This window comes from Abramis brama, assembly GCF_963993115.1.
Source record: "Abramis brama genome assembly, chromosome: 5".
Lineage (NCBI taxonomy): Eukaryota > Metazoa > Chordata > Actinopteri > Cypriniformes > Leuciscidae > Abramis > Abramis brama.
In genome coordinates, this window is record NC_139967.1 from 21148202 (window position 1) to 21173983 (window position 25782).

The 25782-nt window shown below is 37.2% G+C and overlaps 1 protein-coding gene across 6 annotated transcripts in view; it reads right to left on the reverse strand.

The window, feature by feature from the left end:
- The window catches only part of garnl3 (GTPase activating Rap/RanGAP domain like 3), a 66500-nt gene that overhangs the window by 11723 nt on the left and 28995 nt on the right, over window positions 1-25782 (reverse strand). For 4 of the 6 annotated variants that reach the window (XM_084113224.1, XM_084113221.1, XM_084113225.1 and 1 more), the window contains exons 2-18: window positions 25349-25418; window positions 12983-13057; window positions 11892-12003; window positions 9893-10011; window positions 9527-9591; window positions 9358-9421; window positions 8983-9009; window positions 8769-8844; window positions 8415-8513; window positions 8218-8321; window positions 4747-4855; window positions 4514-4559; window positions 3843-3949; window positions 3245-3360; window positions 2155-2277; window positions 1979-2053; window positions 1780-1894 (exon numbers count right to left, since the gene is read on the reverse strand). In XM_084113224.1, coding sequence (XP_083969350.1) covers window positions 1780-1894; window positions 1979-2053; window positions 2155-2277; window positions 3245-3360; window positions 3843-3949; window positions 4514-4559; window positions 4747-4855; window positions 8218-8321; window positions 8415-8513; window positions 8769-8844; window positions 8983-9009; window positions 9358-9421; window positions 9527-9591; window positions 9893-10011; window positions 11892-12003; window positions 12983-13057; window positions 25349-25418 — 1502 coding nt within the window. The remainder of the gene's footprint in view (window positions 1-1779; window positions 1895-1978; window positions 2054-2154; window positions 2278-3244; window positions 3361-3842; window positions 3950-4513; window positions 4560-4746; window positions 4856-8217; window positions 8322-8414; window positions 8514-8768; window positions 8845-8982; window positions 9010-9357; window positions 9422-9526; window positions 9592-9892; window positions 10012-11891; window positions 12004-12982; window positions 13058-25348; window positions 25419-25782) is intronic. The other 2 variants (XM_084113226.1, XM_084113222.1) reach the window with 1 other exon arrangement.

Below are 25782 nucleotides of genomic sequence, written 5' to 3' on the forward strand. Positions count from 1 at the left end.
CTTTTAGCGACCCCCTTTTAAATGGTTGTGTACATTTCATTGTGGTAGCTCCCACATATAATAGACCCAAAAATATTATAAACGTTTCACATGCACACTTTTATTCAAAGAGATAGTTCACCTAAAAATAAATAAATCTGTCAAAATATTTTCACCCTCATGTTCCAACCTTGTGTGATTTTCTTTCTTCCATAGACCACAAAAGGATATGTTTAGCATATTAATTTCATATTTATTTTCATTGAAATTACATGATGACCAGGGGCTCCAAAAATGACTAAAAAGAACCATCTTAATGTATTATTGAACACTAGTCCATTTGGCTGTATTTTATTTTCTTCCAGTATTCTAAAGCCATGTGATAGCTCTATGTGAGGAACATAAGGAAATTCAAATTATTATTTACAGAAAATGCTCCCCTTGTCACGGTTATGAACTAGTTCCTATTTCTCTGCTCTGTTTAGTTTCTGTTTCCGTAGTTTCTGATTATGTCTTTGTTTGTTTATATGGTTACTTATCAGCTGTGTCATATTGAGTTCATTTTTATCTCCTTAGTTTTGAAGTCATGATTTTGGTTCTGTTCCTTATCCGGTATTGTCTTGTGCTTATTTATACAAGCTGTTACGCTGCCTTTGTTTACTCCTGTGATTCCTAGAAATTTTCTGGTTTCGTCCCGGGTCCTTCCTCCTCTGATGTTCCCAGCCAACTTCCTGGTCCCAACTGCTCCACCTGCTCCTCGGCTCTGCCCCTGCCACTAACTCAGTGCGGCTCTTTGGCTCCATCTCGTGCTTTCCAACCACCAGCTCGGCATGAGGTTGAGTCCCCATCTCCACCTCGAACTTGTTTTCTCATCTCCGCCATGGTCCGTCAGCCCTAAGACTCCTCCTTGTCCCTATGTCTCAGCCTCAGTAAGTCGTCGCTCTGCCTCCGCCACGGACTCTGCTGCGCCTCGACCCTCCACCCCTTCGGCTCCACTGGGCTTTCCTCCTTCGACGCCCCGGTCTGCTGAGCCCCTGTCTCCGCCTCGTTCCTGCGAGGCAGCAGCTCCACCTTGGGCTTCCGGGCTGTGGACGTCGCCCTGGTCCGTCGGCCTCTCTGCTCCTCAGGCACCCTGGTTCCACCTCCAAAGCTCCACCATGGTGTTTCTCTCCACTGACTCCATCTCATCCCTGTCCATCAGCAGCTCTGCGCCCTCCTCCAAAGCCCGCTCCAATCCTCCACACTATACCTGTCTGTTACGGCACGACCGCGCCTTCCTGTAGGGGGGAGTACGGTCTCGGTGACCGACTCTTATTTTGATGTTCTGTTTTGTTTCCCTTAGTTCCTGTTTCCCTGCTCTGTTTAGTTTTGGTTTCCTTGGTTTCTGATTTTACTTGGTTTCCCCTTTACTACAGCCCTGAAATCTTTGTCCAATTTGAATTTACATTTAAATTGATTGCATCTTGCGACCAATGACATTTGGCATCACTTATATGAAAGCTGGAGCACAAATTATTTGGCAGCCCCTGCTTGCTGTTCCCTATTATTCTATGTAAAAAGCAGCATCAACATTTCCTTTTGTGTTCAACGGAATACATAATTTATAAAAAAAATTCTGAATTTTCTTTTTTTTTTCCTTAACTGTCCCTTGAGTATGGAACTCAATTCAGCTCAGTGTTTATGTCCACTGATATGATCCATGTACTGTAGATCTATCCATGTAGAAGCTGGTGAAAGTTATTATTAAGAAAACCGCTACTCTGTCCAGCTGTGTTGTTTCTCATGAAAAAGCATTCTCACCCTCCAGCAGCATGACCCCTGCTGAATCTGTGGCGACCAGTAATGACTGTCCCCATGAGTCTCCACAGACTATTTCATATGGGAAGCTGCTGCAGAATGACTGTGACTCCCATGGCTGCAGAAAACATAGGAACACACTGTTAGAGATGAACCGTATGCAAAATAACAGCATCCCTCGCTTTTTCCTCTTGCCCCTCACCTCTTTCCTGCAAAGGCCAGTAGTGACTAGACTGGTGGGCGCATCCCCTTTAACTATAGTTTTCAGCTTCAAGGCCTGGACAGAATATTATATTTATTAATAACACTCCTCGTATTGTAACATTCTCTTTCATTCCTATGTGGAATGCCATATTTGCATAGATGTACACATCATACCTGTCCCACCCGTACAAACTCAGCCTGACGTGCCTCCTCTTTTTTACGGGCCGATTTGGGCGACTCTGGCAGTACATCACTGAATGAGCGTCGGTTTAGCATGTTCTGCGGAGAGAAGGGAACCTACGGGAGTGGTAGAGATGAATATGGGTCTGAGAGACTGACCCAGAAACAGCCAGAAAGACAGAGCAAAGCAGAGGCTAACAATTCTTACACCACTGTACCTTATCAGTCGTAATACTGTACACTGGGTTCGAAATCATAAGGAAATAATGACGATTCACATTCTGATTCCAACACAACACAACAAGAAGATTTAATTGTCTTCGTATTGTTTTGCTGCAGGTCTTTTTTTTCTCATTAAAATATAAAAACTGCAAATTTCTCTGCACAACCGGTTCCTGATATTTCTAACCCTTGTAATAAGGAATAGAAACAGGAATAGACAACAATATAAAGACAGTATCCAGCTCTAGGACCAGCTGACAGGTTGCTGCAACAGAATGAAAGTACATTTGACAGCTAAGTGGTTTGAAAGAGTTGTATTTATGAAGAGAATTGTGAGAAGAAACGTATACATGGCAGAAAACAGAAGTGAGGTAATAGCTTGAGGGTAAACGTAGAGCAATACAGAAAAGTATTGTGCTAGATCAGTGGTTCTCAACCTTTTTGACTCCAAGGCCCCTCATTGTCCACAAAAATATCCCCATGACTTTTCCATTTTTTTCATTCACAAGGATTTTTAAATATATTTTATTCACAATTTCAGGTCGATAAAATATTTTAGAACTTAACATAACTAGAAAAATGTGTATTCATTATAAAAATGCTCATGATGTTTTTTTTTACTTTACATAATTTTATTATGTCTGAAAATGACACATTACACTTTTAAATTAGGCTTCCTCATACAGTATATCCAGGGTTTTCAAGACATTGATAGCCCTGGTTCTGTAAAAAAAGAAATATTTGGATTTTTAGTTGTTTTGGCTTATCTTAAATAATTTCAAATCATCTTGAAGCCCCATAATATGCCCTTGGCCCCTTGGTTGAGAACACTGTTACACTGTTCTAGATTATGTGACCATACCTTGTGCATGTCAGGCATGAGATCCTGGTACAGGGATCTGATCAGCATGTCCAGCGTACGCTGACGTTTCTGAGCAAAAGTGGGGGTCTCGAGAGTGGCTTTTTCTCCATTTATTACTACAGGAGACAGAAGGATAAAGGTAATAGTGTTATGCAACAGAATAACCCTTAGGAAACAGCATGACACATTTTACAAGGTCTGTTTAATGAAAGCATCTGCTTTACGGAGTTCATGAGCCAAATCAAATCATAAAAGCTGGCAACAGAAAAACACAGGTGTGTATTCTAACAGGAGGTCTGTGTACTGAAATGCCATGAAATTGCATTTGGAATTAATTTAAATTCTGCAATATAATCTATTTTTTACTGAAATAGGACATTCAGTAGGAAACCCATTTAGTAGAATGGGATTTCATTCGGTTCTGGAGAGGGGATTTCAATCAGTATTAATAGGCTTTGATATTGCTTGTATTTTTTGGTAACATCAGCAGAAAAGTGTTGTTTCAGAGGCAAGTTGTTACATTTTGGTGAATGACTATGAAAACAACTGTTTTCATGCTGTCTGTAAAATGACTCTATGTACTGGTGAGTTTACTAACATTTAACGAGTAGAAAGTCCCTGAACTCCTGGTGGTCTGTGAACACTGGAGGGGAAGGGAGGGGTGGGCCAAATAGCGGCACACTCTCCTCTGAGAAAATCTTCAACCTGCAACATAAAATGATACAAATATATAAAGATACAAATATACACTACCATTTGGGGTCAGAAAGATTTGAAAAATGTTTTTGAAAAAGCAGTAATTAAATAAATTCAATCAGTAATTGTGATTAAAAAATACAGTAAAATCAGTAAAAATAAATAAATAAATAAATAAATAAAAAAGATCCTTCACAAAACATTCTAATTTGCTGATTTGGTGCTCAAGAAACATTTCTTCTTATTATAAATGTTGAAAATATTTTGCTAATATTTTTGTGAAAACCATGCTAAAAAAATTTTCAGGGTGCTATGATGAACGGAAAGTCCAAAAGAACAGCATTTATTTGAAATATAAATGTTTGTAATAATATAAAAGTATTTTATGTCACTTCAATCTTGCTGAATAAAAGTATGAATTTCTTTTTGAAGAAAAGAAAAGAAAAGAAAAGAAACTTTTGAATGGTAGTGTATATACAATATAATAGTATTTAATATATTATTCAAATAAAATGTAATAAATATAATATTAAATAACTCAACAAAAAGTAAAACCTCCAAACACACACATACCTGTAACTATCATTCTGGCTATTATATCTAACTAAGGCAAAAATATCTGTGGGATACGTAAAGGAAATCATCCATACAATAGCTCCACATGCATAACTACTAATGTACACAAAAATCTAAACTAATTTAGACATTTTTCCCCCCTATAAAAACAAGTCACCCATAAAAAGCCTAACCACTGCCACTTAGTGACTCATTTCAGCAGTTTCACTCAGTTTGAGGATGAAGGATACGTGTGAAATGGGAGCGAATCATAGAGGGTTTAAAGGACGGAGAGGCGTCATCTCCCTCCTGAAACACGATGGTCACGATGTCGTTCCCTATGTGTCTCTTCCTCTCTACCTGCACAGAGCAAAATAATTAAAGCTATAATCATACATGCATGAAGCACATTTCAAAAAGCATAAACTTTTTTCTCTACAGTATTAAATTAAAAATAAATAAATCACTGTACATTCCTAGGTGTGTGTATGTTGAGAGTTTGGTCTGTGTGTGCATGTTTGGACATTCCTAACGCCCTCTGACACCTCACGCCTGTTAGCCAGGAAGCATAATTGTGCTTGTTAATGAGTCTGGACCATTATGCTTGAAAAGGAGCTTTTATCTCTTGTCTCAAGAGCGCGCGCGCCCACACACACACACACACACACCTCTTAAAGCTCAATTACTACATGGCTCTTTTTCACCTTACCCTCTCCGCCAGTATCTATCTCATTTTCTCTCTCTCTCACACACACACACACACACACACACACACAGAAACACACGCATCCAGACATAGATACATGCGCTTGACCACGAGCTGTGACAGGAATGAGTATTTACTTATTACAGTGACAGATTCATTTCCACTGAGAGCTTAATTATGATTCTCTGCCACATCCCCTCCCCGTCGCACAGAACATCCTTCCAGTGACACGCATAACACTTGAACAATACCAACAGGCTTTCATGACTGACTCCTACATGTTTCCAGCGGTTTGACGGGTCAAGCATGGTTAGGGATAGTTCACCGAAATTTTTTAATCAGGTCTTTATTCGCTTACCTTCATGTTTTTCCAAACCCATATGTTGTTAATTCCTCCTTTAGAACACAGTAGAATATTTTTTTAAAGAAAGAAACTTCTCAATACAACAGTTCATAGTGATTATATATTTCATGCAGTCCCTATGAACTGTCCTTGATGGAAAATAGCTATGCTTCTTTAATATTGTTCTTCATGTTCCACAGGAGAAAGAAAGTAATTCAGTTTAGAATGACATGAGGAAAATGATGACAAAATTTTCATTTTTGTGTAAAGAACAGTTTTCACTTCAAGAAAAAACACTCTCCCTTGTGAACAGTACTTGATTCCTTCCAGTCAAGTCTTTCACCTGTTCGGTGTGTCTGCATGCTTTTAGGGTCAGCAAGAGACTTTTAGCGTGTATGAGCTTTTCTGCTCTTCTCATGAGTGGCTCAGCATTGGTAAAGGTGGTTATTGACATGGAGGGCTGAAGAGGCTCTCGGCTGTGGAGTGCCAAGACCTTGAACCGACACAAATACTTTGAAAATCCTGCTATTGTGAATGCTTCCACAGGCACTCCAGTGCACAAGAGCTCTACTTGTACTCAATCAGATGATCTGATAAGAGTGAAAGATATGGAAGTAAAATAATGACAAATGTTTTTGAAACAAAAAAGCTTGTTGAATTGCACTGCTTGAAAAAATCTGCATTGCATTAACCCTGCTTGCATTTTAATGCATTGTATTTTTAGGGCTTGCATTTTTATGGGCTGAAATTCAACATGGTTGTATATTTAAGCTGTGAATATTTCAATTCAAAACATTTCACACACGTTTTCATTGATACAATTTCAATAATCCATATTCACCTTTCAGATTTCCCTTCCAAAATATTCATTCTGTTTAAAAATACAACCTATAATATTCAACAGGATATTTTCGGTCCATTTTAATATGATATACAATACCATGTTGATTTTCAGCCCATAAAAATGCAAGCAGGATTAATGCATTTAATGACATTTGTCATTAATTTACTTCCATAGAAAGAGAAATAGTGAGAAACGGAAGGGGAGCGTGAGGGAGAGAAAATGGATTACTGTGTGATGATATGATCAAGAGTAGAGAGGGATATGAAGTGAGAGAGAGTGAAGTGATTGACGCTTGATGTAATCAGGATATGGAGCTGAGGGGGGAAAGGGGGAAAGCAACAGAGGGAGAGACTGACCGCTGTGATGTCCAGCGCTTTTGGATGTTAAATATAGCCTGTTTTCCCCTCACCACCTACTGAGCTACAGACTGGCTCCTTTCTGCCTGAACACACAGCTCCCTTCTTTCTATCATTCAAATTTCTCTTTCATTTCCCCTTCTCTGTGTATTTGATCTGCTCCCTATTTGTCTTTGTCTATTTGTATCTCATTCTATTTGTAGTTTTACATGGATGTGTTGTTGTTTTTTCGGTGGTGTTTGGAACCAGAATGTCTTTCTACAGTCCTATTCAGAGAGGACTGGTTTTAGAAAATGAATCCCGGGGGATGGGCTGATAATGATACTGATAATACGATTATCTCATAATTATTTTCATGTTATGGCTGATAATAAACTTTTATACTATTTTGTCTAAATAAATTAAAAATAAAACACTAAAATGTAAAATTACTAATTTTAAATGCTGCAATTTAGGCATCACAACATTAGAATGTACAGTATGAAAAATTGGTATTCTGAGACATGCTAAGGTTTCATTTGACAGTGTTTTTAATTAAAGTATTTGTGTTTTTAAAGGTTAACTTTAAGTAAACTTTAAATGATGACAAAGGTAATCAAAAACTAAAAATGGTACCATTAATGGTACAGGTAATGAGCATGAACAGTTAAACATTCAGTATTGGCTGTTACAGTATTCAATACTGACCAATGTACACTACCGTTCAAAAGTTTGGGGTCAGTACGATTAAAAAATAAAATAAATGAATACTTGAATTCAACAAAGACACATTAAATTGATCAAAAGTAAGTTTACATGGACTTAGACAGAATTACATTACATTTAAAAAAGTAATTTTAAATTGTAATATTTCACAATTATAATGTTATTACTGTATTCTGTGTCACATAAATGTAGCTTTGGTGAGCATACGAGACTTCTTTCAAAAACATAAAAAAATATGTACAGACCCCAAACTTTTGAAAAGCAGTGTACATTAGAATAAACCACCAATATCGGCCAGTAACCAATATGCCAATATGTGACCCTGGATCACAAAACCAGTCACATGTCGCACAGGTATATTTGCGGCAATAGCCAACAATACATTGTATGGGTCAAAATGATCGATTTTTCTTTTATGCCAAAAATCATTAGGACATTAAGTAAAGATCATGTTCCATGAAGATATTTTGTAAAATTCCTACCGTAAATATATAAAAAGTTTATTTTTGTGAGTGAATGCAGCACAATAAATGGACAACTCTAAAGGAGATTTTCTCAATGGTTAGATTTTTTTGCACCCTCAGATTCCAGATTTTCTAATAGTTGCATCTTGGCCAAATATTGTCCTATCCTAACAAATCATACATCAATGGAAAGCTTATTTATTCACCTTTCATATGATGTATACATCTCAATTAAACATTTTTTACCCATGTGACTGGTTTTGTGGTCCATGGTCACATATAGCTTATGTGTTCTACAACTTACCTGTTGTTTGTTCTCTTTAGAATAAGGTAACATGGTGGAAACATGGAACATGAGCTCATGACCCTGATAGACTGTGTAGATGGAATTCATTCCTGTAGTGTCATCTAAACAGAGAGAGAACGAATTAGTAAAATACAGTTAAAAGGGAAAAAATCCCTCTGTTGATTTGTAAACATATGAATGTGTATTTGTCCTACTTTTAGTGTCCAGTCCTCCTCGATACCCTGCCCAGCCCTGCAGACAGATTGTGTCGCCAAGGAGATTCAGAAATTTGTCAAAGGTCTCACTTCCTGTTTCTGAAAAAAAGTACAAAAACATAGAAAATCAACTTGATTGTAAAGAAATAATAAATTTAACAGACATCAAGTGTGAGCCACCTTTTTCTGTTCACAGATATTTTAAAATCAGTGTGAATTGTAATTAATTGCATTGTAGTTCCGTAATATGATGTATTTCTAAGTGAAACAGAATATTATTTTATTTGGTTATTGGTTATTATTATTAGACAGGTATATTTAGTATTATAAGTATGTTATAGGTTCTGTGCTCACCGTTGCTGAACATTTCATCATCTGTCAACTGTCCATCTTTGGCATAAAGAACACCAAATTTAAAATTTACGCTGCCCTGTAAGAACATACAAACACATGTGAGGAGCATTCAGGGGGAATTCACTAAGAAATTAATTTTTGAAACCACTAAGAAGGTCATTTATTTGCATTGCATACTTAAATCAAACACATACACACATTTGACAGTACAAACCTCTTGTTCCTCCAGCACCAGTAAGTCCTGCCAACAATAAATAAATAGCATTATATCCCAGTACAATAAAACAATCAGTTTCCATCAAGGTTAAATTTCTAAACACCAGTTAGGAGCACTAATAGTGTGAGTTACACAAACATTACAGAGAGCATGTTCATGCATTCAAATATCTGAATGCCACTGACAATAGCCTTTGATTAGCGGCACTCATTTCCACAAAAGCCAAGCTCTCTGGAGCAATAGCGGCTCAGACAGCGTCTGCGTTTGTATCCTAAAGTGATTATGAAGCAGAACAACAAACCAGAGCAAAAATAGACAGTAATTAACAGAGCAGAGGACATGCAATGTTGATTGACAGGTGTGGGTGGGCACCTTCTGAATCTCTGGGTTAAGGATCTCCCTCGGGCCCTTTTCGAAACGATCCACATTCATGGCACTGGTGGGTGAAAGGGTCAAGAGGGTAAAATTAATGCGTTTTAATTTATTTCGCTCAAATTAAATCTTCGCATGTGCGAATAGGGTGCATTACAGACAGACTTACCTTAATATAGATTTGACTGATAGTGTTTTTGTCGGACTGTATGGAAGGCTGATTTTTAGAGTACCCTGAAAGAGATGGACACATTTCACAAATCATGCAAATCTAAAGCGAAATGTGACGTGGCATAACAAGAGAGCAAGCCAGTAATGCTGGAGGTTACGACACAAGGTTTTATAACCGAGACCTTGTTGTTCATAGGAAGGTGACATTTAATACCGTGTCACTGTGCATTCAGGGTTTTTAGGCATTTAGTCTTCACATACTGGCCTTTGAGACAACAGAACAAAACAGTGTAGTCACTTTTACGAAGAGGTCAATGTTATGTGAGTCACTGCTCAGAGCAAAAGTGACGCACACATGACTCACCGTCTTGCGCCAGAGGATGGCTCGGTACTGTGGGACCCTCTGGTTGTTCTGGTCTGACAGAACCACAGACAGGAAGAAGGGGTTCTTCTCCGCATCCGTCCCCACATAGTTCTGGTGAACTACAGAGACAAAAAAGTTTAAAAAAGAAATGTAATTTATTCCTGTGATGGCAAAGCAAAATTTCCAGCAGCCATTGCTCCAGTCTTCAGTGTCACATGAATCATGAAATCATTCTAATATGCTGATTTGCTGCTCAAGAAACTTTTTTTTTTTTGAATTCTTTGATGAATAGAGAGTTCATTAGAATTTTTTTACTGACACTTATGATCAATTTAATGCATTCTTGCTGTGGCATAGATCGCTTGTATGATGTTATGTGATGCAAAATGAATGAAGATATACTACTTTTATTAAACATGAAGAGAATTCAAATACAACAATCAATAAACATTAACACAAGACAATGAACTGAGGAAGACAGAAGGCTTAAATACACAGAGAATGATGATTAACAGAACAGGGAACAGGTGTGGACGAATTAGAAACAATGACAACAAATGAATGACTAGAACTCGGGTAAAACAGACAATGAAAACAGTCTCAATCAGCTCCCTAGCATGTGAATCAGTAAATCGTGTACACGAATCCGGCCACTGGTAAGGACCCTGGTTCACTACACATTGGGATAGTGATTATGACATGACTACGTACAACGTCAACGTACAACATTGTAGAACCTTACTGCTGGTATTAACCAACTACAGGCAGGAGCTATATATATCTAACACATTGTTCTGTTACATATCCTTACAACATTTCAACTGAATATTAATTATAAATGTTAACTAGATTTGTTCACTACCTTGTCTTTTCGAATCTTCTATTGTGTGTCATTATATTTGAGTTGGCTCATGCATTTTATATTTTGCGCTTCAGAAATGTGACATAATTTTAACAAATGATTAACAATTAACATATTTTAAGACCAATGCATATGAACCAGTTGGATTTTAATCAATGCATCAATAAAACGAGTGAATCTAACTTCTATTTTTCTATTTTCTTTTCTGAATATTGTAACCTGAGGCTTCTTGACCTGCTGCCTGCACAATGATGCTGATATATGCCACACCAAAGCACTGTGGCCATGTGAACTGTCCTCAGAGACGTGACTGTGAAGACGCCTGTTTATTTAGATCTATTCCTGGAGCCTCAGAATAAGAGGGAAAGAGAAAGGAAGGGATGGAAGCCTTCTGTTTAAGGGGAATATTTTGGATTGAGACAGTCCAGGTTTACAGACAGAAGACAAATGAAAAGAGGCTGAAATCCAATTAGAAGACAAGATCTGGTCTGTCTCTGCATCTCCACCCTTCCTCTGTAGAATATTCTGTCTCTCTCCCTCTCTCTTTCAGTCTCTCTCTCATTGAATGAAAGCTATTTGCAGTGATTTAAATCAATTAAAGAGACAAAATGCAGAATCTGCCCCGGGAATGTGTGTGGGAACAACAGTGTTTGTATTTGTGTGTGAGGAAGGGAGATTAAGAAAAACAGAGAAAAGAAGAAGAGAGTGATGAAGTGTATGGCAGAGTGTAAAACATGGTATTTTAGTATAAAATATAAAACACTAGTATAAAATACCATTATTTGGTGCTTTGTCTTCCTCAGCACGAGAATGCAGACATTCGAAAATTGTTAATGGTACCACATGTAATAAAATGTATTTGTTTCCACTATTTTAAATAAAATGCAACTGGTTCTGAATAAGAACTCAATTCCCAACCCAATTAAATTATTTCCTACATAATTCAACTTTTTCTTTCCCATAAACTCCAAAATTTCACAGAACAGGATTTCTCAAAATAATGGCACATTTATGCTCTCCATGTGTTGAATATAATCTCAACATGTACTGTATGTGTGTGCATGTACAGTATATGCATATTTAGTACAAGTTCATTTGTAAATCTGTGCGTGTATGTGTGCGTCAGTGGAATCCCACCTTTTCCCAGAAAGTACTTGAAGTACCATCTGGTGTGGTACTCTGGGTTCTCCAAATGGACGTCAGTTCTCCTCCATGTTCCAGGCGTGTAGTCCTGAGAGCGTGTAGAGGCCTGCAGAAAAGCCCCACCAAGAATTTAACTAGGTACAGGACTCAAGTTAAATTTGAGTTTGTTGAAGCAACCCCCCCCCCCCCCCCCCCCCCCCACACACACAAAAAAAAAGTAAGAACATTTTACTTTTTACTTTCAAAATACAATAAAAAGGATGCCAGAGACACTCTATTTTTATAGAGCTTTGTGGTAGGGAACACACATGTGTACATGTGAACACACAACATGTCTGGTTATACCTCTGCTCACCCAATAATAAATCCCATCATGTTCCAGCACAAATTCCAATTGATATTTTCATGCTGACAAATTGTTAAAAAACAACAACTTTTTTTGTCAAATTGTCAGTGTAAACAACAGCTTTCCTACTCTGAGGGTTTGGAACCCTAATCACTATGGTGACAGTCCACCCTAAATCATTAACAACCAATCAGAGGTCTGTTTTGGTGGGATAAAGCATTGAAGGTTGTCATAGCTACAGTCTGGTGCTTGAAATGAAAAGGACAAGTGGATGGAGGGAAGAGAGAGAGAGGGGGAGGAAATGAGAGCGAGAACATTGGGGATTGATTGAATCGCTTTGCTTTGATTGTTGTTTTTGCTGATGCATGTGTGTTTCATTGAAACACCTACAGACACACTCAAACACAAAAGCTGGCAGTTTTGGATTGTTTCTCACTGCCAGAAGATGAATATTTGTTCTCTCTCTCTTTTCTTCTTCTTTAAATACATTGTATCACCCCCGTTCCTACAGTACCACACTGACTTGAACCCGCAGCCATCAGTATGCATGTGAATGAGTTCAAAACCTTATTGAATCTCTCCATGGTCATGAGAGCTTCAACAATTGTAGGGCTGTTTAACCTCTATCTTGGCAATTTTCATAATAGTTTTGTAACGATTGGTGGTCTATTACAATCCAGCACATACAGTGCATACACACACATTTTTCAGACCACAGAATATTTAATGAGTATCTTACCTCATCTATTGAACCGTTCTCCACTCTGAATCTCCCAGCTCTCTGTATGGCCCCGTCTGCATCACTGGAGATGAGCTGAGGAGAAACACAGATACATCATGAACGTGAGACCATCTGCATCATGTAGAAGAGCTACACAGTAGGGTCCAAAAGTCTAGTAAAATGCAGTTTCCACACAAATATTAGGCAGCACAACGGTTTTCAACATGGATAATAATAACAAATGATTCTTGAGCCACAAATCATCATATTACAATGATTTCTGAAGGATCGTGTGCAAATAAAGACTGGAGTAATTATGCTGAAAATTCAGCTTTGCCATTACAGGAATAAATTACTTTTTAAAATATACTACAATAGAATTTTCTTTTTTAAATTGTAATAATGTTTCACAGTATTACTGTTTTTACTTTTTGATCAAATAAATATAGCACTGGTGAGCATAAGAAACATCTTTCAAAAACATTTAAAAAATACATCCACTTTTGAACACTAGTGTAAATAACTTGTCCTAAAAAAAAACATTCGGTAGTATCAAGTTTTCATTGTAAACTCAGACTTGCCTCCCTTCTATTCATTCTCTTTGCTGTTGAATCTTTCTCTTTAACGATTCAATTATTTTGGTTAAGAAACAACATAAGCAGTTTAAGACCGCTTTAGAAATGTCTATAAAAAGACACAAGAGAGACAGCAAAAAGGCAGCATATACCTAATCTGCTGTGACATGCACTCAACACACATACAGATGAGTTTGAATCATAAAAAACCTTCAATGTAGAATCAGACTAATGTGTTAAGTGATGCCTGTGTCTGATCTATCTGTGCAGCATTGATCACTTCATCTGTCACACACACACACACGCACACGCACACGCACACACACACACACACACACACACGCACACACACACACACACACACACACACACACACACACACACACAAACACACACACTGTTTGTTTCTATCTGTAAGAGAAGTAGTATCAGTGAAAGTCTATCTGCTCAGATATTGTGTGTGTATGTGGGACAATCACTTGCACCTGACACGATGTAATCTGGTCTTTGCAGTAAAATTGCAACATCCCCCCAGATGGAACAATGTTGGTTGCTAGGCAACAGAACACAGAACCTCTCCCATTTCCTTTTTCTTCAGTCACCTTGTTTTCCTCCTCACATTTCTCTCACCTTTCTTCTCCACCTGTTGGTCTGCCTCCTTCTCTTGCTCTCTCTCTCTTTCTCTTCCCTCTTGTTTGTATCTGGCAGACCAAACTGCTAAAAACAGACCGCAGCTGCACTGCAGCTAGAGAGACTAGCTGTAAGGGTGCGAGTTTGTTGTGTGTGTGTGTGTGTGTGTGTGTGGCAGATGGTCTGCCTTGGCTTGAGAATGCCAAAGGTCCAAGAAGATCATTCTAGATAGATTCTTGCTTTCACACTAATCACTTAATAAGCACTAATTTGGCATCCTAGTTGAGATAAATCAAGACCAAAGTTAGTTTATATAAAGTATGCTGTATTAGTGAAACAGTCCTACAATTCACTTGGCTCTGATATCTTAACTGACACGATGCATCCTTGTATTCTTATGATTAGCTAATAATACGTAATATGTGTTAATATTGGGTTTTCCTGTATATTTTTCAATAGAGTTGCAATATTCCCAGCTAACATCAGAACTTCCCTAACATTCTGGCAAGGTTCTTGCAAAGTTATGAACAAATGTTCTTATAGATGTTAATAGAATGTTTGTTTAAAGTTATCTGATCTTTAATAATGTTCTCAAAACGATAGCACAGAAACATTATCTATACATTGTTCATGGAATGTTGGACGCTTGTCTAACATTTTTAAATGTTACTACTTGTTAAATACATTTAATGTATTTGTAGTATAGCCTACTTGGGGTGTAACGATACCCTCATGTCACAATTCGATACATATCACGATACTGAACTCACAATACGATATTATTGTGATACTCCAAGACATATAGTAAAAGGTTAAAGTTGGTATTACATTGGGTGTGGAAATGAATAGGCTTGGACTTGGTGCTGGTAACCCAATGCACAGGACAATGGTGACACCAGAATAAAAATATTCATGATTCTGAAGCTGAAAATACAGAATTGTTTGCATATGCGAATATGCTTGCACTCTGTCACTGAATAGATATATTTAAAATAATGTAGGCCACCTTTTAGTAACAAGACATTTGGCATTATCAGGACCCACAAATATTCCCCCATTGCATTTTTATACATTATATTCAACATTATACAGGTGCTGGTCATAAAATTAGAATATCATCAAAAAGTTCAACTTAACAGGTGAAACTAATATATTATATAGACTCATTACATGCAAAGTGAGATATTTCAAGCCTTTATTTGTTATAATTTTGATGATTATGGCTTACAGCTTATGAAACCCACAAAATCAAAATCCCAGAAAATTAGAATATTACATGAAATCACACAGTAATTACACAGTAATACCATGGTCATTGAACCAGGTTTTGGTTCTTTTGGCAGTGTGGGCAGGTGCAAATCCTGCTGGAAAATGAAGTCAGCATCTCCATAAAGCTTGTCTGCTGAAGGAAGCATGAAGTGCTCTGAAAATGTCCTGGTAGACGGCTGTGTTGAGTGGACAGCACAGTGGACCAACACCAGCCGATGACACGGCTCCCCAAACCAACACAGACTGTGGAAACTTCACACTGGACTTCTTCCTCCAGACTCTGGGACCTTGGTTTCCAAATGAGATGCAAAATTTGCTCTCATCAGAAAAGAGGACTTTGGTCCACTGTGCTTTATTAAATCCAGAGTCAACGCAGACGTCTACCAGGACATTTTCAGAGCACTTCATGCTTCCTTCATTTTCCAGCAGAATTTGCACCTGCCCACACTGCCAAAAGAACCAAAACCTGCTTCAATGACCATGGTATCACTGTGTAATTACTGTGTGATTTCATGTAATATTCTAATTTTCTGGGATTTTGATTTCGTGGGTTTCATAAGCTGCAAGCCATAATCATCAAAATTATAACAAATAAAGGCTTGAAATATCTCATTTGCATGTAATGAGTCTATATAATATATTAGTTTCACCTGTTAAGTTGAATTCTTGAAATAAATAAACTTTTTGATTATATTCTAATTTTATGACCAGCACATGTATATAGTAGTTTCATGTAGTACTGGCACTTCTATTCTATTCTTTTCTCATTGAAATTTTTTTTTCTCACACAGAAATTTTTTCATTTTGGGTGAATTACACACAATACATATTGTCACTATCCACGATACATATTGATGCATTTTTGTATTGCGATATATTGTGGCACGATATATTGTTACACCCCTTATAGTTAGCATAAAATAAATGTATTTAAAATACATTTCGGTATATTTATTTTTCACTAGGGTTTGTAGGCAGCGTTTGCGCAAGAAGGTACCTCACCAAACTGATTTTAGACAGACTTCTGAGGCAGCATAACGGTTTACACAATACAGAGCTTTGATGAAAACAAAGTTAATATTTAATTACTAAATACAAATTTATTGCTAGAAATGACATTAAAAGTGAAAAAAAGTTGGTCAAAAAAAACTTACATTTATTCACAAACTGACCACTAAACACAACTTTCAGATGGCATCGTGATGGTTTAGCATAACTGCCAAAGAAACAGAAAGGAACGTACAGGTTTGTGGGATATCAAAGGCAGTGAAGGAAACATCTATGCTGCCTTCAGAATTTGATCAGATGAAGGTATCTCAGGAGACAGGAAGTAAAGCTAACATTAGATTTAGACGTGTCTTGAAGCATTTCTACCTCTGAAGCAGAATTTTTAAGCTTTCGAACGCAGCAAACGTTTTCTTAACTTAATGGGGACATTAGCAACATTCTTAGAGCATATTTTGTTAGCTGGGTTTGAGCAGTGGAAAACTTCAGCCTGTATTAATGTGCAGAACAATGCATCTACATTGACAGCAAAACAGCAAATCAGTTTTTAGGTAAATTAATAAAAGGTTCTGTGGATATATTTCATACTGTTTGAACATAGATGCAGCTGGATCAAAACCCTTGAGACAACTTGACATTTGCCCATGACACAGGCCTTTGATAAACAACATTCCCTCTAATGGACTTGCACACCCCAGGAATCTACTTCAAGCACACAGAGACACAATTACTTGTCTCATGAGATAGTTTTTTCTTTTCTTCTTTTGCTCAGTGACATTCTGTGATGCTATTAAGGTGTTTCGATAAATGCCATGAGGTTAATGATAGCAGGATAATGACAGGACAGTCTTCCAAACTCAACCATAAGTTCAAAACACACACACACACACACACACACACACACACACACACACACACACACACACACACAAATCAGAGAAGCATGAGAGAGAGTGCAAGGAACAGAGCAAGAGAATCAATGCTATTGTAACATTGATCTTTTTAGAGAGCTTCTGTGTGCGTTCTCATGCCTCACACAATAGAGCTGGTGAAAAAGAGAGAGACAGATGAGATGAGGAAAGAGTATGGAGAGAGACACACGTGGAGAAAGCAAAGCATCTGAATCTGGGAGGAAAACAAAAGGAAACATTTCCATAATCTAAATCAGTCTACACAGTGGAACTGAGCTTTGAGTGAATTGTGAAATACAGAACAAGTTTAATGTACTATGAGACCATCAAACAAAGGCCTACAATTACCATAAATTAATCACAATCATTTTTTGGAAGTTGCAGGAAATTAATCACTGCAAGTTTTGTGCTACTTTAATTAATCTTTTTTTTTTTTTTTTTGCTATTTAAACAGTTTAATTGCATACATGTTGGAATTAAATCTATAAACCCAGTTTGAACATCCTGAGGTTGAATAAAAACATGCCTCTATTGCATCAAATAACCAGCTCCATATACAGTATAAAGCTTTTCTGTTTTATTTAATATAAATCTACCAATTTAAGTTTGATGTTATCACCCACTTCAAAGTAGCCAACACTGTCTGCACAATACATACATGAACTTGTCCACTACAGCTGAATGAACCTGTGGTAAAAGAGAGAACAAAATAGAGTGGAGGGAGGGAGAATGAGAAAATAATACAATTAGTTTTAATTTAGTTTTGTTAACAAAACAAAGGGGTTCCCTCTAACACACACCCACACATACTGTAAATGACCAAATCATAATGACTTGATGTGTGCTGTTCTTTCCCCCGCAAACCATTTCTCACCAGAACTACACACAAAGTCTTTGACAACCTTCAGACAATCCATAACTAAACTAATACATGTCTCCAACATTGCTTAATTTTGTCCCATCTTTGAGAAAGTGACCCACCCACAACATTGGACACAGTAAGCATTAGTCACTCCTAATGATAGCTGCAGGCAACATGTTCCACTGATCCCAACATGCTAATTTTACACCTCAGTCACTCTGCAGCCAACCCTCCCTCTGCTCAGCATATGTGTGTGGGGTCTGAAGGCGTTTTTACTTGGTTAGAATCAAATTATTATAATAAGAGCAATATGTAACAGGCAGAAGATGCATACTGTGAGATGTGTGCCATGCAGCATTATTAAAAATTTCAATAAGGCCAGAGGAAGCCCCTCATGACTTGTTTAATTCTCCAGTCAGCTATATCTGTTATTATATTTGTATCAAGTATCAATATAAATTCATTCAAACAATCTCTAAAGATAATCTTCAAGAGATATTTGTATTTATAAAGAAATAGTATCAGAAATGATAATTAATTGTAAACAACTAAACCGCACAGTGCCAGGCCAGCATGTAAATATAGAGGTCCAACTCCATCCTTTATATTAATTGTATACATATTTATTGTTTATATTGTATATACTTTCTGTGTATATATATATATATATATATATAATCTTTTTATATGAATATTCATCAGCATTTTTTAAGCCTGTAGGCCACAATCATTTTTGTACACCAAAAAACATGTTGATGGTTGTGTCTGAAACATAAGGCTGTTGCAACATAGACTCATTTGAATAACGTGCCTCTCTACCTACACTTCTGCAAAACTCCAAAAATGCACCTAACCTATATACAATTTACTGCAGTTTGCAGCTAAAATGACCAGTAGAGACTATAAAACTGCAACAACTTTTATTCCTTTTCAAACAAATTATGATTACAGGCTGTGGGATGTGAGATTTTTGTCATCCTTAATTCAAAATAAAATTGTCATTTATCAATAATATCCATTTCTGATAATCCCAGGTGGCAGGTCACGCAGGTTTGTTTACGTGGTCACGAGAAATGGTCATTCCCTCAACATCGGATCTCAAGGCCAAGACTTCACATTGCATGGCCACAACATAAGGATGTCGTTACCTCGACAAAATTTTCTTGTGGCCATGACATAACTAAGTGAACTGAACATGTCCCCTCCCAGTCACTGTATGCTTTAGACATAACCAAGCAAATGTGACTACTTAATGACTACAATGCTTATTTTTCGATAGAAATGGAATAATCATTTACTCCTATCAGTTTCTCCATCAGGTGCAATTAAAAACCCACAAGTTCTCTTCATCTGGTTGGTTTTTGAAGGTATTTATAAATGTCCATCGAGAGAGCTGTAAGAATGACTGACAATCAAACAAAGCTCCAGGAAGGGAAAATCCTCACATAAACTTTTTAAATGCATACAAAAGTAAGAAATATAATGGTGAGTGACTGAGAGAGAGAAATTGAATGAGGCATTGAAGAGCACATACAGCAATGTGTCTGAATGGAGAAAAGGTGATGAAATGAAAGAGGGGCATTCAAGCCACTCCATATCAGATTTCTGTTGGAATTATAAAGGTTCTTCAACACATCTTCAACCTGTACAGGTGTGCACTGCAGGTCAGCTTTGTTCTCTCAGCTTTGATGTTATCTGCTTTCACAGACTCATGCTGAGTAAGAACTGTCATAGACTTCAGTGATGCTGCTGTTATGATGACAAAGCATTTTTATCTGCTCTCTTTGAAAAACCCCATATGCTTTTGTATGCTGATTACAGGTGACCAGGTGTGATGCGACAAGCTCTGGAAACAAGACCTTTTCCATGCAACAAGGCCTCTTCCATGTCAATCCCAGTTTTTCAACAATCAACGTACAGTATATTAAACATCAAACATGGATTAGAGATTGATTAGAAACATTAGGTATACAAAATACTGCTATAAACTATAAAAATAATGCACATTGCTAGAAACGGGCCACCGCTGTATAGCCACCATAGACATTGAGGGGACAAGTCCTCCCCAATAATCAGATATGGTCAAATTTCCCCCACCAATATTGATGTTGCTGTCCTGCACTCCATTACACACAACTCTCATAGTTGTTAGGAAGCAAAACAATTCTGCCCCTTCAAAATGATATTGATGGTCAATCAAATCAAAGAAGGCTGGCTCTTCACAGATGCTGGACACTTCAGTTTTAACAGTAAAAGAGTACGAGGTAAGAAGTAGCTAAACATTTAATATTTAACTGTTTTACGATAGAAATGTTAAGTGACTGACAGTAATATCCAATGATGCAAACTATTCTATACTATACTAACTTTTTTTTGGTCAGATTTAAGCTTTGAATTGAACATAGACTATACAGTACTATTTATGTAATTATTTTAATGTAATTCGTAATTTAATGTTAAAGACAAGAAAAATTAACAGCCATTTTCAGCATATTAGGTATATGATTAAGAATGAATTTGAGCACATTTTAAAATGAAAATATTATAAATAAAAATGACCATACATCTGTGACATTTGTCTCCCCCTCCAATGTTCGAGATATAGTTACAGCCTTGGTTGGAATCGTATCTTCTTGGTATCTCATATATGTTAATTAAAGCAACACTATGTAACTTTTCGACCTTCATAATATATTTCCAAAACCCTTGTGATGGTACATGGACTTACAATAGGTTGAATGACACGTCTGCCATAGCCTGACGGGGTCTGTATCGCTTTTACTGGCACTATGTAACTTCGGGGTTCGGGTAGTTACCCGAGCACAAAAAGAACTACAAAATTCGACTGCTTTACGGCATACGTCACTTCCCCCACCACTTCGTCAAATTTGGACGCGAGAGGCCAACCAGCGTTTGTTTTTCCGGCTTTCATGCGTATGTTTTTGGGGGTGTTTACACCTGGCCACTTCATGCGTTTTCTCAATTCGGATAGCTATCCGATCGTGAAAAGACCAGGTGTAAATGCCCTCCGAAACGCATTCGAGACGGATTTGAAACCGATCGCTCAAAACCACTTCAGGAGGAGGTCTGAGACGCATTCCAGATGAAACTGGACAAGTGTAAAAATGCATCTGGTTGTTGAAACCACATATGTAAATTGTACTCCTCCCAAAAATGCTAAAAAAATAAATAAATACACGCGTTATAGGCTATATGTAATGTGATAGCCAGATATGACGACGCTACTGGAATCAACGCAGATGAGCAGCTGAGTAAGTTATGTATTCATCAAGCCAACGTGCAAACTATCGCAAATCAAAGTGAAAGTAAGTCGCAGACGCTTAACACACAATCATCATCATTAAAAGTAAATAAATGAAATGATCTTACCAGGGCTGTTGCTGCTCTCTCTTATTGCGGTCTCTGATTTTGAAAATTTAGCTGATGATCAATAAAATGCCGCTCGTATCTGTTGCTTTCAGTGACGTGCACTCCAATAAACATGCATATATATCACGGGAATTGAAGATCGGATTTAAATCCGTTTCGCAAAAACACATTTATGTGACCAGGTGTAAATGGAATCGTTTTGATATATCAGATAGCTATCCGATCTGAGAAAACGCATGAAGTGGCCAGGTGTAAACAGCCTCATGGCCAAAGCAGCAACGGACAAAAAAAAAAAGTCAGAAGTAGGCTAACTAGCCTAATGACTGCAGGCTGATAGTCATGTTTGTTTATTTATTTTTCTGGTGAAAGTGTCTTGCCTCAGGCTATAATGCAAATTGATTTTTCAACTTTGCAGATTCATCTATGGTAGCTTGATATTATAATGTTGACGATATATGGCTATTACCTACCCCACAAACATTGAATTGAATTAGAATTCTGTAAAACAGTAGCCAATAGGCTACTATAATGACGCTGGCTTGTAAACGTGAGCTACGCGATCTTTTGGCGCTTGAAAAAAATAAAACCCATGAAATTATATTCATATGACATGCTGAAATATATGCCACTGTACCTGGGTTGAAGACATTTCACACGCAACGCAGGCTGTCTGCCAAAGACGTGAGAACTCCTTCTGCAGAGTTTGGGTAACGGCTTGTCAACAAATGCACGTGTTAACCATGTAACCATGATAGATTTTACGACAGTAGTAGAAGACAATACTGTTTCCCAACTGTAGGGGGAGCCCGAGAGCAAAAGTTACTTAGTGTTGCTTTAAGTAGTCAACCTTTGGCATTGCAGTCCCTGCATCCAAATATGTCTACTATACGAAAAGCATTATGTCAAAAGTAGTATGTCCAAAGTCAACATGGCTGATGCATTTCATCCAGACTGTATTCATACTATGCAGAACCTGATTTTACCAATTGTGATATGTTCCTGGATCAACATCTTTGTTGACCCTGGGACAACATTCCAATCAACCAATCAGATTTGAGGTACAAGTTTACAGTTTATGTCAATTTTAGACTTAAAACCAGGGTTAGGTGCTTCTACACCAGTGTTATTCAATTATCATTTCCCTCTGATTTTATGGAGAAGTTGGTTTAGGGGTAGGGATATGGTTAGGAATACGGACAGGTATGTTGTTCCAGGATCAACAAAATATGTTGACCCAGGAACGCATCTATCTCTGCAAAATCAGGACGTGCTAATACTACACACATGCATATGTTACATACTTCATTAACGATGGAGAAGTCATCAAATGCAGCACATATTCTGGTTTCCAACAAGAATATTGCATTGGCTTTGGCTGTTGATCTATGATCAGGACAGGTCTAATGTCTTGGTTGAGTTTGCCATATGATTATAGGTTGCGGAATTTCTAGATGATTTCTAGCCACTTCTGGAAATGGTTGATCGGCATGTAATAGTGTCTAAACAACAGTCATGTTTACATTAGGCCATCATACAATAATGAGAGAATGGAGCACTTGAGAAGCTTTTAACTTAAAACCCTCACACACACGCATTACATACTTCAGCCCTAACATACACACTTTGCACTTAGAGGTCATAAAATCACGTATAAGAGGATCCCTAGAGCTAATGCACTTACATAAATTGATTGAAACATACAGATAGCCAGCCATGCATGTAGAAATTACATCTACTAAAATATCAAGAGCATTTCCTTGGTTCTCAGGTTGCAGCCAATGAAAAAGTATATAGACACAATATATATGTCCCAATAAATCATGCTCTGATCATAATTCAGACAATCAGAGTCTTTGTGGCTAACTACCTTGTGTATGTTTGCACAGAATAATTGTATAGTAATGTGATGATGACGGTCAATACTGATATTTTCCCCTCATGATGATTACACTATTAAACTTAGCAAAACACACACATGCAAGTGTAAATGTAAAATGAAGCAAACACTGGCATTAAAACCATAACAGAATTAATTAGCAGTATAACATAATAATTGATATAACCGAATAACACTGTCAGACAGATAAATACACGCACCAACCAATGATTCCAACCAGAATAAGAGACTTACACACATTCTGGAATAATGAATGTAATTAAGCGCAGCAATCATTAGAGAAAAAGAGAGAAACAGTACAAGCATGTTTCATAGTAACCTCAGCCTGGTTTAATAAGAGCAATGCGGCAAAGCAAAACAAACAGTAAGAAACAGAATGAAAACAAAAAAATCATATGGAAAAATAAAGACAGACAACATAACAAAAATAAATGTGGCTTGCATGCATTAATTATTTTTTTTTTAAATAAATTGGATATTTCTTGTTTAAAATTTACAACGGATATAAGAAAGGGGCAATGTGCAATCAGATGGCCATTACCGCAAAATAAACCCCAACAGAGAGAAGAGGGCCGCGATATGAAACGTATTACACGGCTACTTCCTAAATAAATAAACAGACATGAAATATTGATTTGTTTAAATTATTTTATTATGTGAGAAGACAGAGAGCGTGGAGAGTCCAGGATCGACCTTTCCATGTTTATTTTTGTGGTAGTGACTTTCTGAATAATTATGTAAATTATATAAAAAAAAAAACATGGAAATATTGATTTGAGATGACAATTGGAGATGTAATATTTTACTGCCTTGTAGAAACTGTGAAGAAACAGAACACATTCACAGAGTGGTCAGTGTTGTCCTGGGCAGAAATATCAGAATGAGCGACTGACCAAACCGAATCAAGTATTACAGAGCGCAATGTAGGTACTCTTATGCAAGAGGCAATTATGAGATTATGCTAAATTTTTATCTTCAACACAAAATTTTTTTCTTACCAATACTAATGTCATAACATCATGGTCATACAATCAAAGTGGTGATCAAAAATCCAGGATTCATACCTAATTTAAACCCGAAAATAAAGAAGAAATTCTAAGAAATTCTGAGATTCATGTGCGTTTTTCGAAACTTTCAAAACAATGAAGTTATTATGCTGATAACATAATTTATAATAACAATAAATGCATTTTCATTAGTGGTCTCAGACGTTTGGAAGCCACTGTAGCTTTAGATACTTAAGGACAACGGCACATGCAGTAACAAATGCCCTTCTCTCTCCTTTTCTCACACACATTTACATTCTCCATCTGCCGTGCATGATAATGCATGTGGTTTTGTGACATGGTTCTATCTGACACAAGGTCACCCATTTCCTTCTACCCACAAACCTCTTGCACGTTTCACATAGGAAGTAACATCTAGTGTGGTATTAAGCCACTTCCTCCATGCAATAATATCTAGGAGAGACAGACACCTCTGAAAAGTAACACACCCGACCCACACCAACTCAATACAGCACATGTGTTTCACCAGTCGAAACACTGAATAATATAAATGATGCTATACTTGTGGCTATTTAACCTATTGCAAAGCTCCTGCTACTGTAGGGTGAGATTATGTTTATGTGAACTTCATCTCAAGAACAATTTAATTACAAAGATGTACAAATCTAATTTGATGTAACAGACTGAACCACAGATGTATAAGAAATCAAGGAGCAACACGAAGCTTCTGCGTTCACAGCAGTGCACAGGCAAAGACAAATAGATTAGAAGGAAGAAGAAGAAGAAGGAGGAGGTAGAATATGTACATTCAGAAGAGCTAAAATATGACAGTCCTCACCAGTTCAACTGATCCATAGTGTTTCCGGCTGAACTCTCCTCTCCTGCACCCAAGATCCTCTGATGCTGAGCTGCAAAAACAGAGCATATAACAGTTCAAACTGATTTCATGATGTTTAAAAAATATCTTTTCATTCTCTTGGAAAGAAATGTTGAATGTTTGTGTGTTGTTTGTTATTGTAAATGTGATTTCTTACAGAGAAATTATTTGCTATTTGACTTATTGTATGTGAACATACAGAGCACACAGATACAGCATTTAGTTTCAATACCAGAAACCTGCATTTCAAAAAGTATAAGCCCCGCCCACTCCACCTCGCAACCCTGTGATGTCGCAGTCTGACACTTTTTGAGTGAGGTTGTTTCAAATTATTAGAGCGAGAACCGAATGCTCAGTGACTCAGCTGACGACTAGACATCACACATCTTCCCAAA